Raw genomic sequence first — 13,039 nt, 5'->3', positions numbered from 1 at the left:
TTTTAACAAAATAAGAAAACAAGAACAATGTAAAATCTGTCACATTTATAGTACTTTGAGAGTGGAGGTAGCCTGTGGTCAGGAATTAAACGGCAGCAACAAGGAATACCCATGTACAGTGTGCGCTTCCTACTACAGGAAATCATGGACACCTTCCTGTTTTTCAAACTTGAGAATTTGGAAAAAAAGAAAAAACTCAAAGACAACTTCTAATTTTTGTTTTTAAGACAAAGGGCAATAGATCAATTGGTGAACTAAGTATACAAAGACGTTTGCGCAGAGTAAGAACATAATAAGAACATAAGAAATAGGAGCAGGAGTAGGCCATCTAGCCCTTCGAGCCTGCCCCGCCATTCAATAAGATCATGGCTGATCTGTCGTGGCTCAGTTCCACATTCCCGCCCTCTCCCCATAACCCTTAATCCCCTCTCTCATCAAAAACCCATCAACCCGCTTCTTAAGAGGAAGTCATGAATGGCGGAACATTATTGTTCCTGCATTGCCCAGGAACACAAATATCAAATGCAAATGTACTCAACCATTTGCCTTTGCCGCAAACAGTATCTTCACTACTGGTTCTGCAAGACATAGTGCTTGTGCTACACCTGATATAGACTTTGCTTGTCTCAGCTAAACAATAAAAACTTGTATCGAATAAGACCCAGTGTTATCAAAAGTTAAGAAGATGGTGACGCAAGGACGGTGATAAGATGGTGCAGAGCTTCTTAAACCTTACCAGCAGAGAAGAATGGAGATAACATGTGAGGATGATATGTTATTGTGAGGGGTTCGTGTTATAGTGCCATCCCAAGGGAGACAATCTTCACTACAGAAATTGCACAACGCACATCCAGGGCAAAGCAGGTTGAAAGCACTAGCCCAAAGTTATGTTTGGTTTCCAGGCATCAAAAAGAAAGAAATCAAAAGAATGGTCAGTGATTGTTCCAACTGTGACGCTCAACAAGCATTGCTACCACTGGCTAATATGCATCCCTGGGAATGGCCAGGTAGGCCATGGGTAAGAATATATATGGACGATGCAAGCTCGTTCAGGGACATATGTTTCTCATCTTGGTTAATGCACATTCCAAATGGTTGGATGTCCAATTAATGAAATCTACGATGGTTACAGCCACCACTGATAAATTGAGGCAGATTCTTGCCATCCATGGCAAGCCAAAGGTTTTAGTGTCAGATAATGGCACATTATTTACAGCAGAAGAATTTTGAAAATTTGTCAAATCAAATGGTATTCACCATTTTAGGTCAGCATCTTATCAACCAGCCTCTATGGCTCTATTTTATTTCAGTTAGACCTTGTTTCTGTATTTCCCCTTCTCAGGCAATAATTCTTCAGATTACTTATAAAAATAGTTTTTGCATCTTTTCCTCCCTCTATTGTATCTTGCTCTTTTATTTGTAAACATTCGATAACAATCATTCTCATGATTTCCATTTTAGTTGCATTTCTCTTAGATTTCTTGTTACTATCTTTAAGTTTTTTTTAATCCCAGGTGTTCCCTTCTACCTCTCTTGGGGTTTTGTTTTACTTTCTATTTCTTTTGGGCATCCTTATTTATCACAACCTGCATCAGAAGATTATCTTAATTATTTCCCACAGGTGTTCGCTTTTATCTTAACTCTTCTCCCCTGCAACCCTTTAAATTTAACTTCTCAACTCATGGCCCATTAAATCTAAATTGCCCTGCTACCCTTCAAGGAGATAACTGGAGTTATTGATTTATTTTTCTTATTTTCTTCCTCATTTTATTTCCTGACAGCTGGAGATATATGTTGTTTGGGCACTTGGGAAGAATTAAACACTTTCTAAAAGTTGCCTGGGTGAGCTGAAACACAAGGATGGCACCGTGGCATAGTCACAGTGCCAGGGACCTGGTTTCCATCCCAGCCTCGGGTGACTGTCTGTGTTGAGTTTGCATGTTCTCCCTGGGTTTCCTCTGGGTGCTCCAGTTTCCTCCCACAGTCCAAAGATGTGCGTGCGGGTGAAGTTGATTGGCCATACTAAATTGCCTCTTAGTGTCAGGTGGATTAGCAGGATAAATAAGTGGTGTTATGGGTACAGGACCTGGGTGGGATTGTTGTCAGTGTAGACTCAATGGGCTGAATGGCCTCCTACTACACCGTAGGGGGGCCTATTGGATTCCTCCTGGAGTGGAACCATTCCACAATGTCTTGTTATTTATATACTTAGCAATATTTGCAACTTATTATGGACTCTATGGCCCTGGCGCAGTATTTGTGCCAATATTTTTATCTGGTGTCTGCGTAGGGATGATTATCAATGTGTTGGATGGACTTCCATCGTCGTGAGTGTCCGCAGGACATATGGTTGTTCCATCGTGCTGGTTTTCATTTTGCTACATTTCACTTCCAATCTACCTAGCCCCTGATGCTGACTGTGATCTTTCTTCACTGGTTTTTAATGCTTTGGCATCTGTGCACCCACTGCCTGCAGATATTTTGCTTTTCGAAGTTGGCGGGAGCATTTCCCTGCAGCTGCTTCACTGGGCAACCAACAATCCAAACCTCAATTCAAAGTTCCTTGCTGCATGTCTTTAATAATAGCTCCTTTCAGACATCTGGCTTTCAACAAAAATAAACAACCGCTATTTGATTTCCACTACTGTGGGTAGAGGCACTAAGTCACAAACCACTACTCGGGATGGGAAAGCAACATAAATGAGTTGAGATAGCTGTGAGATATTAGTAAATTAAGCATTTATGCATTCATTTGAAATATCTCACTCTGCCATTGAGATGATTTGAATAGTTTAAGTAAAGGACAAAGGGTTTTTAAAAGAACATTGACATGTTCACTTTGCACAGTCAGACGTTACAAATGGCAGAGGGAGTGTCTGCTATGGTTGGGAAGAATTATCATAGAATCCCCATAGTGCAGATCGAGGCCATTTGGCCCATGAAGCCTGCACTGACCGTCCAGGCCTTATCCCCGTAACCTGACGTATTTACCCTGCTGGTCCCCTTGAAACTAACCCGCCCTGTGGGAGGAAACCAGAGCAAATCCATGCAGACACAGGGACAATGTGCAAACTCCACATGGAAAGAGGCCGGAGTTGAACCCGGATCCCTGGTGCTGTGAGATAGCAGTGCTAACCACTGTGCTGCTCCCCAATTATGTGTCTCATGGACACCTACACACAGGAAACTAATAGATATGGACCTGCACAATTTTTGTGGGTTTGCTTAGTATGAGAAGAATTAGGATATATGAAGGAGTCCAGAAGGAAAGTAATCAAGCTGTTTGATGGCATGTAAGATGCAGGACAAAAATAAATCCATCCACCATTTCATTATCACCAATAATGCATTCAGTGCCTGATTTAATATTATGAGCTGCACGATTTCTGAGAGATCACTACTTCTGATAGTTCAGGATTCAAGACATTCACCCACATTTGCTAAAGAAACTTTGACTTTCCTAAATAAAATCTTATTTCACTGTAGCTAAATCAATGTAAACCAGATTGTATCACAGGGCAATGGGAAACCTAAACATTCTAACTTTTTTTAAAGTTACATTTATTTTATGACATTTAAATAAAACCTCAAGGAGATGAAAAGCTCATTCAGCATGCCAAGGACATCTGGTTTCTTATTCGAAAGGAAATTGCAAGAAGACAGACATCTTCTGCTTTGATTTATATTATTATTTGTGAACGTACAAAGCTTTCGGTCACATTTCTGAAGTTTATGAAGATAAGTTAGGAAAACATTGGAATGTTTAGAAAAATGCTTTAAAAATACAGACTGTAAAGAATAGGCAAAATTATAGAAGAGGGCTGTTTGTTTTATTTATTAGTGTCACAAGTAGGCTTACATTAACACTGCAATGAAGTTACTGTTAAAATTCCCTTTTCGCCATACGCCGATGCCTGTTTGGGTGCACTGAAGGAGAATTTAGCATGGCCAATGCACCTAAGCAGCATGTCTTTCAGACTGTAGGAGGAAACTGAAGGAAACTCACACAGACACAGGGAGGACGGGCAGACTCTGCACAGACTGTGACCCAAGACAGGAATTGAACCTGGGTCCCTGGTGCTGAGGCAGTGGTGCTAACCGCTGTGTCATTGTGACTGACAAAGAAACTTGCAATTTAGATTTTATACAGGAGATAAACTGTTAAGAGATATAAAATATTCGACTTGCATTAACAAAAATAGAAAAAGTTGGAAACACTGAGGTGCTTGTTTCTGAAAGACAAAGGTGAACTCATGTTTTGAATGGGGCATTCCATAACAACAGGCATCCACAGACTGGAGAAAAACCTTTAAGTTACCTGACTAATAATAAAATAGGCTTCTTCAGCTTGACTGTATCGGTTCTTATGTAACATCCCAAATACCAAGCTCTCTCTCTCTGTACTTCCAGCACTTTCTGATTTGATTTCAGATAACTCCACACTGACCTGCTTTTCTGTTTACCTAAATGTATGTAGGCTTTATGAATTGTAGGTTTGTGAATACTCACACAGTTACCATACACAGGGGAAACTATAGCATTGCAATAATCATCAAGATTTGTATAGCGCTTTTTAAGCTGATGACAATTCATATGCATTCTAATGCACCCGATTAAAATGACAATAGCGAAGATATATAATTGGTTCTTATGTTAAGCTTTGGTGGAATAACCTGCTTTGAAGTGAAATGGAAATAATTAGAATTGATTGTAAATGTAACATTAATAGCAATAAATCCATTAGTTAGTGAGATAGACGACGCTTGCTTTTTACTTACAACTATGAAGAAACAAAGCAGTGACACTGGATGTAACAAAAGTGGAGTGTTGAATTCATGGACTAGGTTCATCATCAAGGCTAAACTCTTGAGTGGGGTCAAAATCACTGCAAATAATATCATATTTAGCTGTGATTACTTCTTTTCCTTTCAATGCTGCAAACAAATCACCCAATGACAAAATGGACTACTTTTTTCCATAATTTATAGTTTCTCGCTCTGCACTATTACTTTTTTGCTGGAAAATAGCGGAATAGAAATTGGTATTCAATGCATTTGTTTATCAAGTGCTAAATGGTTACATTGTTAAATGTATCTGTGGGACAGAGTAACAGTAAACTTGTTTTTAAGGAACAAGTTAACAAGCCCACAACAGTTCTTTTCACTAAAACTTCTAAGCTTCTGGGGGAGTTTTCCTGTCCTGCCTGCCACGGGAATTGTAGCAGGTGGGTGGGGGGCAGATCATGCAAAGGTCCGTTGACCTCAGGCAGGATTTTCCTGTTTTGTGGCAAGTGCGGCTGGAAAAATTCCTGTCCTCTAAGTTCAAGTTCAAAGTCTAAGAACGTAGGAACCCAGATCCTCACGTGGTGTGATTTAGCCCCGGTAGTTACTGGTAACCTTTAGACACCTGATGCTGCATTCTCAGACGTGATGAGTGAAACTACAGAGAAGTGGACCACTGCCCAATTTCTGCTCACTTTATTGCACCAAATCTATTCAAAGAAGGTAAAGATTGGAACTTTCCAATCGCTCATGCCAGCAGGATATTCCCATCCCACCACACTGAACAGAGATTTATTTTGTTGCCTAATTCTCTGTCTTCAATGCAGCGGGAGCATAGTATGAACAGGCGGTAAAGTTGCGCCCAAAGCATTGAATAAGACAATCAGCTCAACGAACCTGTTCTCTGCACAGACCATGGTTTGTAATCATTACAATCACTTGATGGGGCAACAACCTGAAAAGGTATAAGGTGGAATCTTGAGCCCAGACTCTCCGTTTGCAGGAATGGCGGTGCAGGCACAAAATGGGAGAGTTCGGAAAAATGTGAATCTCTCTGTGGAGATCGCGTTTTCCAATCTTTGACCAACCTCACTGGCGGAGTGATATGAAATATGCTGGAAAGCTAATTTGAATGCATCATTACATCATTAGTGAGCATTCACTCCGGATATTGCATTAAATGCTCCGACTGGCCCCATGTACAGCAGGTCGACATAAATGTGAACATGGCGACAGCGGTCACAACAGAGGGACAGTACTGGGTGCTGTCACGAGGTCCTGGAACCTTGCTTTGGGAGAGGCCGGGCTGCCAAGGCAGTATGAATGTGGTGTATCAGTGATGGAGAGCTCAGGAGGCATAAAAACCCTCTCACTTGGGGGGGGTGAATGCTGTGAAACCCTACAGTACGGCCCCCAGTGTGTCTCCTGCATTACTGTGGTCTGCTGTGCTCTCTACAACCTAACACTGCAGAGAGGAGACAATCTTGATCTGGAGGAGAAGGGGAGTGCCAGATGTCCTCAGATGAGGAAGATGTTAAGGAGGGCAGTGGCCTGATGATGGCGAGGAGGAGGAGGAAGAATGCTGGGGTGAACAGGGCCAGAATTAGTGATGAGCCCTGATTGCTTCTCGTTTCGGGGACGAGCGGGTGTAGCAGGTGGTGAGGTCTCCTACAGTGGGTGTAAGGTCAAACCAATGATACCGAGCCAGCATTATCTGATTGTTATGTTGCACATTTTCAACGGCCGGGAGCTGCAGCCATTGGGCTGACTTGGTGACTTGCAGCAAGGACAAAGCGATGCTGCTCTCATCCTCAGCAACATGTCTGACTCCTGCCTAACAGAGAGGTATGTGTGCCCAGCCAATGAACAGGTATGGGGTTCATCATGAGCTTCATCAAAGCTGGAATAAGTAAATAATCTCAGACACTGCAGCCCCTCTAAATATGTGGCCTGGTTTTCACTTTCATCTTACAGCTGAGATGGACAGCCAATCAGCAACTTGACAGTCCTTGGGTCTCTGCTGCTCAGGTGGAGATGTAAAATTGAACCACTGTATGCTGGATGGATGGCAGGGCAGGGGAGGATTTGTTCCTTCCATAAACAGGTTCTCAGGAGGAGTGGTTGGGGGATTGGAGTCGTCTCCAGCAGGGTTTTTTTACTGTGTCCTCAGAGTAGGAGAGACATAGCACAGCCATTCTCACAGTCCACAGGAATGAAACACTGGGTGTATGGGTCCACTGTACTTGGCAACATGAAATGACAGGGTTGAGGCGAGCACGGTGTGATTTTTGTGGCCACAAAAGTTTTGGTTAATCAGGCTCAAGACTTGGTCAAAAATTAGGTCAGGAATCACTCAATTTTTCTCGCCCGAACTGACACATTACCAAATTCTGGGCAATCACCCCCACAATCTCAAAATATCGCATTCCCGCAAATTTCTTCCTTGCACCTAAATGTAATTATTCAAAGCTCTGGAAGTGGAAGAGTTCCTCTTTAGCGCCACTGTCAGTATGAGTATAAATGATACATTTACAATTTCATTATGAACAGCAAAGTAATACAAAACTTGTCCCCCAGCATATTATAAAAATTCTGTTCCTCTGTTACAGTGGGTTTGCTTACAAGTTACTAGAGTAAAAGCAACATTATACCTCCCACGAACACGAAGACACTGGTTAACTACATTCCCTGAATGATCGGGTTTGCAGCAACTGGATACTTCATGTTTTTAACAAATAATCGATTCTTATCCAGTCAAGAATTTCTAATTTAAAGTGAGGACCCTGGAATTCCTGGACAGATTTTGTATGCAGATCTGGGCCAGTGCAGAACTTCCACCAAAACAGTGCTGAAATCTTTGATCCTGTAAGAAATCCCTTTGGGAATCCTACGTCAGGATAACTTCAGTGTTATAAACAGGTGACTTGAGCAATTAGGGCTGTCTGAGGAAATGTGACAAAGAGGAATTTCACTGTCGAATTCAGTTTCACAGGACTCTGTAGGACAGGGGTTGTGATTCAATAAAGAATATGTTCTTCTTCCTTTTGTCGTTTTGGGAATGGAATTGGTCATTCTGCAATTAATTGCTTAGCTGAAAATGAGTGTGAGAACTTGAATTAACCCCTTCAATCCACAGGTAATGCTGAACAGAAAGTACTCACAGGGTCATAGAACCATAGCAAAGATACAGCACAGAAAGAGGCCATTTGGCCCATCTTATCCAGCCTGAGGACACCCAGGTGCAACCAGGTCCCTGGTGTCCATTTAAATGCAGCCATATTCTGGACTCACACGGAAAAGGACTGGGATTTGTGATGGGATCACTAAAGAGTGAACCCGAGCAGATCCGGGGTCTGCCCCAACTCCAGTCCACCTCATGATAGTTTGTCACAACACTGCCCTCTTCAAGTCCCAGGAATTCTAGAGCCAACATATCTTAAAAGAAAACCAGTGTTTATTATAATACATAATAATAACTAGCAATAAAATATGATTTTGTTTTGATTTACATGGTTAATTATGATCCAAACATAAATCAATCTTGTGAAAACTATCCACTCATTCTCAGTTTCAAAATTAAAATTCAGTCATGTCCTCCAACTTCTACTGAGACGAGAGACTTTGGAAGAAATCATTTAATTGTGACGCTCTATTCTCAGTTAAAGCATGCACTTGTTCAGGGGGTAGACCTATATAGGTGTAAGCTGTGGCTCGGTAGTTCTCTCCTCTTGTTCTAGCCAATACTTACCCTTCAGCCAATGTCACTAACATAGCATGATTTGTTAGCTGACATTATCACATTGCTGTTTGTGGTTCCTTGCTCTGTGCAAACTGGTTGTTGACTAAACGTCAGAAACACTCTGATGGTTGGGAAGTCCTGAGATTATGAAAGGCATTACGAACTGAAAATTCTTCTTTGACCTTTGGATCTATGCCCTTTGTAATACAATGAAATCCAGGTGTTTCTGGTGAAGGAGTTTCATACGTGCCTGTATAGTTTACTTAATTGCAATTCCATAGTTTAGGTGCGTCTCTCTATTCCATTTCATATTTTGTGGCAAATCCAGTAAGCACCTGGCATAGAGAGTGTTTATGCTACTTGTAAGAAAAGCTAAGAATGCTAATGAATGGCGTGTAAGAGCTTTTTTGAACAGAAGTGTGCCTTATGTCCATTACACTCATTGGTGTTCTAAAATAATTCCCAAATATTCTCATGTTCAAAATGGGAGTCTATTTTCCAAAATGAGAGATTTAACACTTTGGACAAACAATATGCTTGAATTACGAAGTATGCTTTGTAGCTGCAGGTAACTTGTTGGATTAAGGTTCCTATCCTGACATGTGTTTGAAACATTTTGGGTGGAATTTTCATCCCGCCCATCATGGGAATCATAGTGGGTGGAACACAGACCATGCAAAGGTTCACTGACCTGGGGTGGGTTTTTCCAGCATTGGAATGAGCGTGGCTGGAAAATCCTGCCTATTGTCTCTGGAATGGGGCTAGATTGCGGATTGTTAATAAATATTAAAATATTCACCTTACGGCACATTCACTCTACCTGGCAGTTATCGGAATAGAATTTTCCGCTCATGGCCATTTTAGCGCATCCAACTTTAATCCGCAATGATAAGCCCCAGAAACATCTTGTTTGGAGAAAAGAGATGAACTCAAGTGGCTGCACTTTAGAAAGAGGATTACTCACCATCATCTATGATTGTCACGACAACTCCAGAGCCAGTTATATTTTTCTCCCAAACCGGCATCACATTGATATCGAATCCCTTTGGTCCTTTGGTCTGGCCAGTGTTGAGCTGTAAAGAAAAATAATAACTTTTCACAGATGCTTTGGAACACCAGAGCTGAGGAAGTTTGAGAAGAGATGACAGGAATTGCAAAAATGGTTTTCTTGAACAAAACTAAAATCTCCCCAAGGCAATCAAGAGATTTCAAAGTGCTTGAAATGATTCTGATGAAAAGTACAATTGCGCCTAGCTTGCCATCACAGAAAGTTTATCTAATATTCTACACGCGTGGTGCCAGTATTAATGTAATACCGCACTAGGTTTTCACAAAACTCATACACATCTTGCATCTACATCCATTGTATCAATCATATTACAGAACAATAATCATGGATTTTGTTTGATTCAACATAGTAAATTAGAAATAAGCATATACACATAGGTGGCTGCACTGTAAATATGTGAAAGAGTGTCAATCAGAGGAAAATCCAAATAAAATTGTAAAGGCATTAAAACAATATTTAATAATGAAGTTGACAAAATTGCTGCACTTGTGTTGGATTTTACATGATCAAAACATTAAGATTTAAAATATACAGCACTCTAATTCTTAATGATTGGGAAAAATATTTAGAATTTCAATATGGGTAAGTATTTTCACAGGGCTCAATTTTAACTCAGGTATGGGGTTGGTTATTGGTGAGGTGGGAACAAAGCTGGGAGGGAGTGGCCAGAAACAGATGGCATATCCCAATACCCTGAACAAAGAGAGTCCTTGCAAATTTTAACTGCCCAGCTTATGAACATACAAATTAGGAGAAGTAGGCCACTTGGCCCACCGAGCCTGTTCCATCGTTCACTAAGAACATGGTCGATTGAAATGAAACTTCAACCCTTCATCCCCTCCCCAATAACCTTTCAGCCCTTGTTAATCAAGAATCTATCAAACTCTGCCTTAAAATTATTCAAACACACTACTTCCACTGCCTTTTATGGAAGGGAGTTCCAGAGATGCAGAGAAGAAATTTCTCCTCATCTCTGTCTCAAATGAGTGACGCCTTATTTTTAAACAGTGACCACTAGTTCTAGATTCTCTGACAAGAGGAAACATCCTTTTCACATCCACTCTGTTAATACCCGCTTAGGATCCTAAAGATTTTGACCAAGTCACCTCTTCATTATCAAGTTGCGGTGCAGATTTCCAACCTAAGTCATTAGTTAGTCATTAGATGCTTTGTGAGTTTGAGCCCTTAACAGACAGCAGGCATCAATGACAGATGCCAAGACTAATGTTCAGCATCAGAGTTAATCATTAGCAATTGCTTTGTCTGTGCTCTTTTATCAGAAGCTTTGGAAAATGCATCTAACTGACTATGTAGGTGGCTATGTAATAAGTCAATACAAACTCCATATTTCTCACAGATGGGAAGTAGCCTATTTTCAGTCAATTTTTGAGCCTACTATTGGAACTCATGGACATCCCAGGTACAACAGTGTATCAAAAACTAGGATAGATGGCTGTTGTGTTTTCCAAAAATACTGACAAGTTTCCTCCAGAATTTTTAAGAGCCAGAATAGGGTGCATGAAATCACCCAACACCATCACCCATTGGTTAATCTGGGGCCAGACTTCCTTGGCTTGATTTAGGTTGGAAGGGAGCTGGGCAGAAGGAAAAAAGAGTGGCAACATTGTGCAGTTAAAATTTCATTTCCCTTTCGGGCAACTCTGATCTCTGTGGGGGCAAGGGAAAGCAGGGGCCTCCAATTTTGCCCATTCTCCTAAAGAGGTCAATTAAAGTAGAGAAGGGTTTGTTCAAGCCCCATCTCTGTTAACTTTTTGAGCTTTTCCTGGGGGTGGCCAGCTATCTAAATCTTTAGGAGGTTCGCTTTCTTTCTTCAATAGGTCAGTTGGATGTCTTTTCAATATGGCACCCAAATACGATGGTGGACTAAATGCCATCCAGGAAGGGGATGCCATCGGAAAGGGGAAAGACCAAGAATAGGACAGAGGCAAAGGATTAGGTCGGGGGGAGGACAGATTGGGTTGGGAGAGTACTTGTGGCCGGGAGGGTGTGTACCAGCTGGTTGTAACAGGGAAGGTCAGATAGGATTATGTAAGTGATAGTTGATAGTATAATGTGGAACCAAGCCAGTTGGTGAAATCAAAACTAAGACTTTCCATGTAGACAGAGTTTATTGACTTAGGACAGAGTTAGTGCTCTTCCACCCCATCAGTGTCCCAGCTATCCCCATTTATATTCTTTTGAAAAACAATTACAAAAAACTATCGCCATTTCTAGATGTACAAATATTCATCACTTGTTTAATAATGGAATTACCATTAAACTTTAACAATGTAATTGCCAATAATATTGACAAGCAGTAGATCAACTGAAGAGGTCAAATGAGGAGCATTTCTGCTTGAAAGTATTTCCGGTAATTATTTCAAAAATATTTACCTCGTTGATAGGAGCCAGCAGCAGTTTCTTTCAGAAACTCCTGTTCAACCATCTGTACATCTAATTTTTTCGGCATGCAGTGGTGATTGCTTCAGGGCAATCCAATATCATACTGAGAACTTTAAACAAGCAGTGGGCCCTTTATTGGCAGATTCAAAGTAGCTAAGGCCAGTTTCAGGGGACAGTGATTTTTGTCTTGCCTATGCAATTTGGTGAGTGATATGCCTCTAGTTGGTGTGTTCTTCTTGATTGCCAAATTCAAAATTTAGGAAGCCACTTAGTTTCCCAAAGAAAGGGCACAGCATGCACACCAATTTCTAGATTGCCACATTAACCACACCAGATCCCTAACACTTACCTCTCTGAGAGAGCAAGTGTAGGGGTGGCATGGTGGCACAGTGGTTAGCACTGCTGCCTCACAGCTCCAGGGACCTAGGTTCAATTCCCAACTTGGGTCATTGTCTGTGCAAACTCTGCATATTTTCCTTGCGTCTGCCTGAGTTTCCTCTGGGTGCTCCGGTTTCCTTCCACAGACTGAAAGATGGCCTGGTTAGGTGCACTGGCCATATTAAATTTTCGCTTAGGTGTTCCCAAACAGGTGCCGGAGTGTGGCGACTAGGGGATTTTCACAGTAACTTCATTGTAGTGTTAATTAAACCGACTTGTGACAATAATAAATAAACTTTTAATCACTAGTTGATACTGACTTGGTTGAGCTAAGCAGGGATAACAGGAAAACTCCAGTTTATTACAACCATCTGGATTAGGGAGAGGAGAATAAGCAAGAATTGCTGTTCCTGGTGCTATCTAGAACTTACAGGTGCACATGGAAATGTACTATATACATTGAATCAAACTTGTAGAATTGAAGGAAGTACATGAATGAAATATTGGAGGGCTCCTAATGACTCAGTAAAGCAATGAAGGAAATTAACTTAGAGGTCAAGTAGTTTTCTGCAAATTATCAAAGCTCATGTTTGCTCTGGAATCTTGGTCTGTTAAAATGTATACATTTTAAAATTAATTACAATATCTTGTATTTCCAACATGGAAATG

The 13,039-nt window shown here is 41.1% G+C and overlaps 1 protein-coding gene across 2 annotated transcripts in view; it reads right to left on the bottom strand.

The window, feature by feature from the left end:
* LOC145348985 (PC3-like endoprotease variant B) overlaps positions 1–13,039 on the bottom strand; it is a 709,624-nt gene that overhangs the window by 347,738 nt on the left and 348,847 nt on the right. For both annotated transcript variants that reach the window (XM_080197162.1, XM_080197161.1), the window contains exon 6: positions 9,485–9,593. In XM_080197162.1, coding sequence (XP_080053288.1) covers positions 9,485–9,593 — 109 coding nt within the window. The remainder of the gene's footprint in view (positions 1–9,484; positions 9,594–13,039) is intronic.

The sequence above is a fragment of the Carcharhinus amblyrhynchos genome, chromosome 10 (assembly GCF_965287045.1).
Source record: "Carcharhinus amblyrhynchos chromosome 10, sCarAmb.v2.hapA, whole genome shotgun sequence".
Classification (NCBI taxonomy): domain Eukaryota; kingdom Metazoa; phylum Chordata; class Chondrichthyes; order Carcharhiniformes; family Carcharhinidae; genus Carcharhinus; species Carcharhinus amblyrhynchos.
The sequence above is the reverse complement of the archived record's forward strand: the minus strand, read 5'-3'. Positions and strand labels throughout refer to the sequence as shown.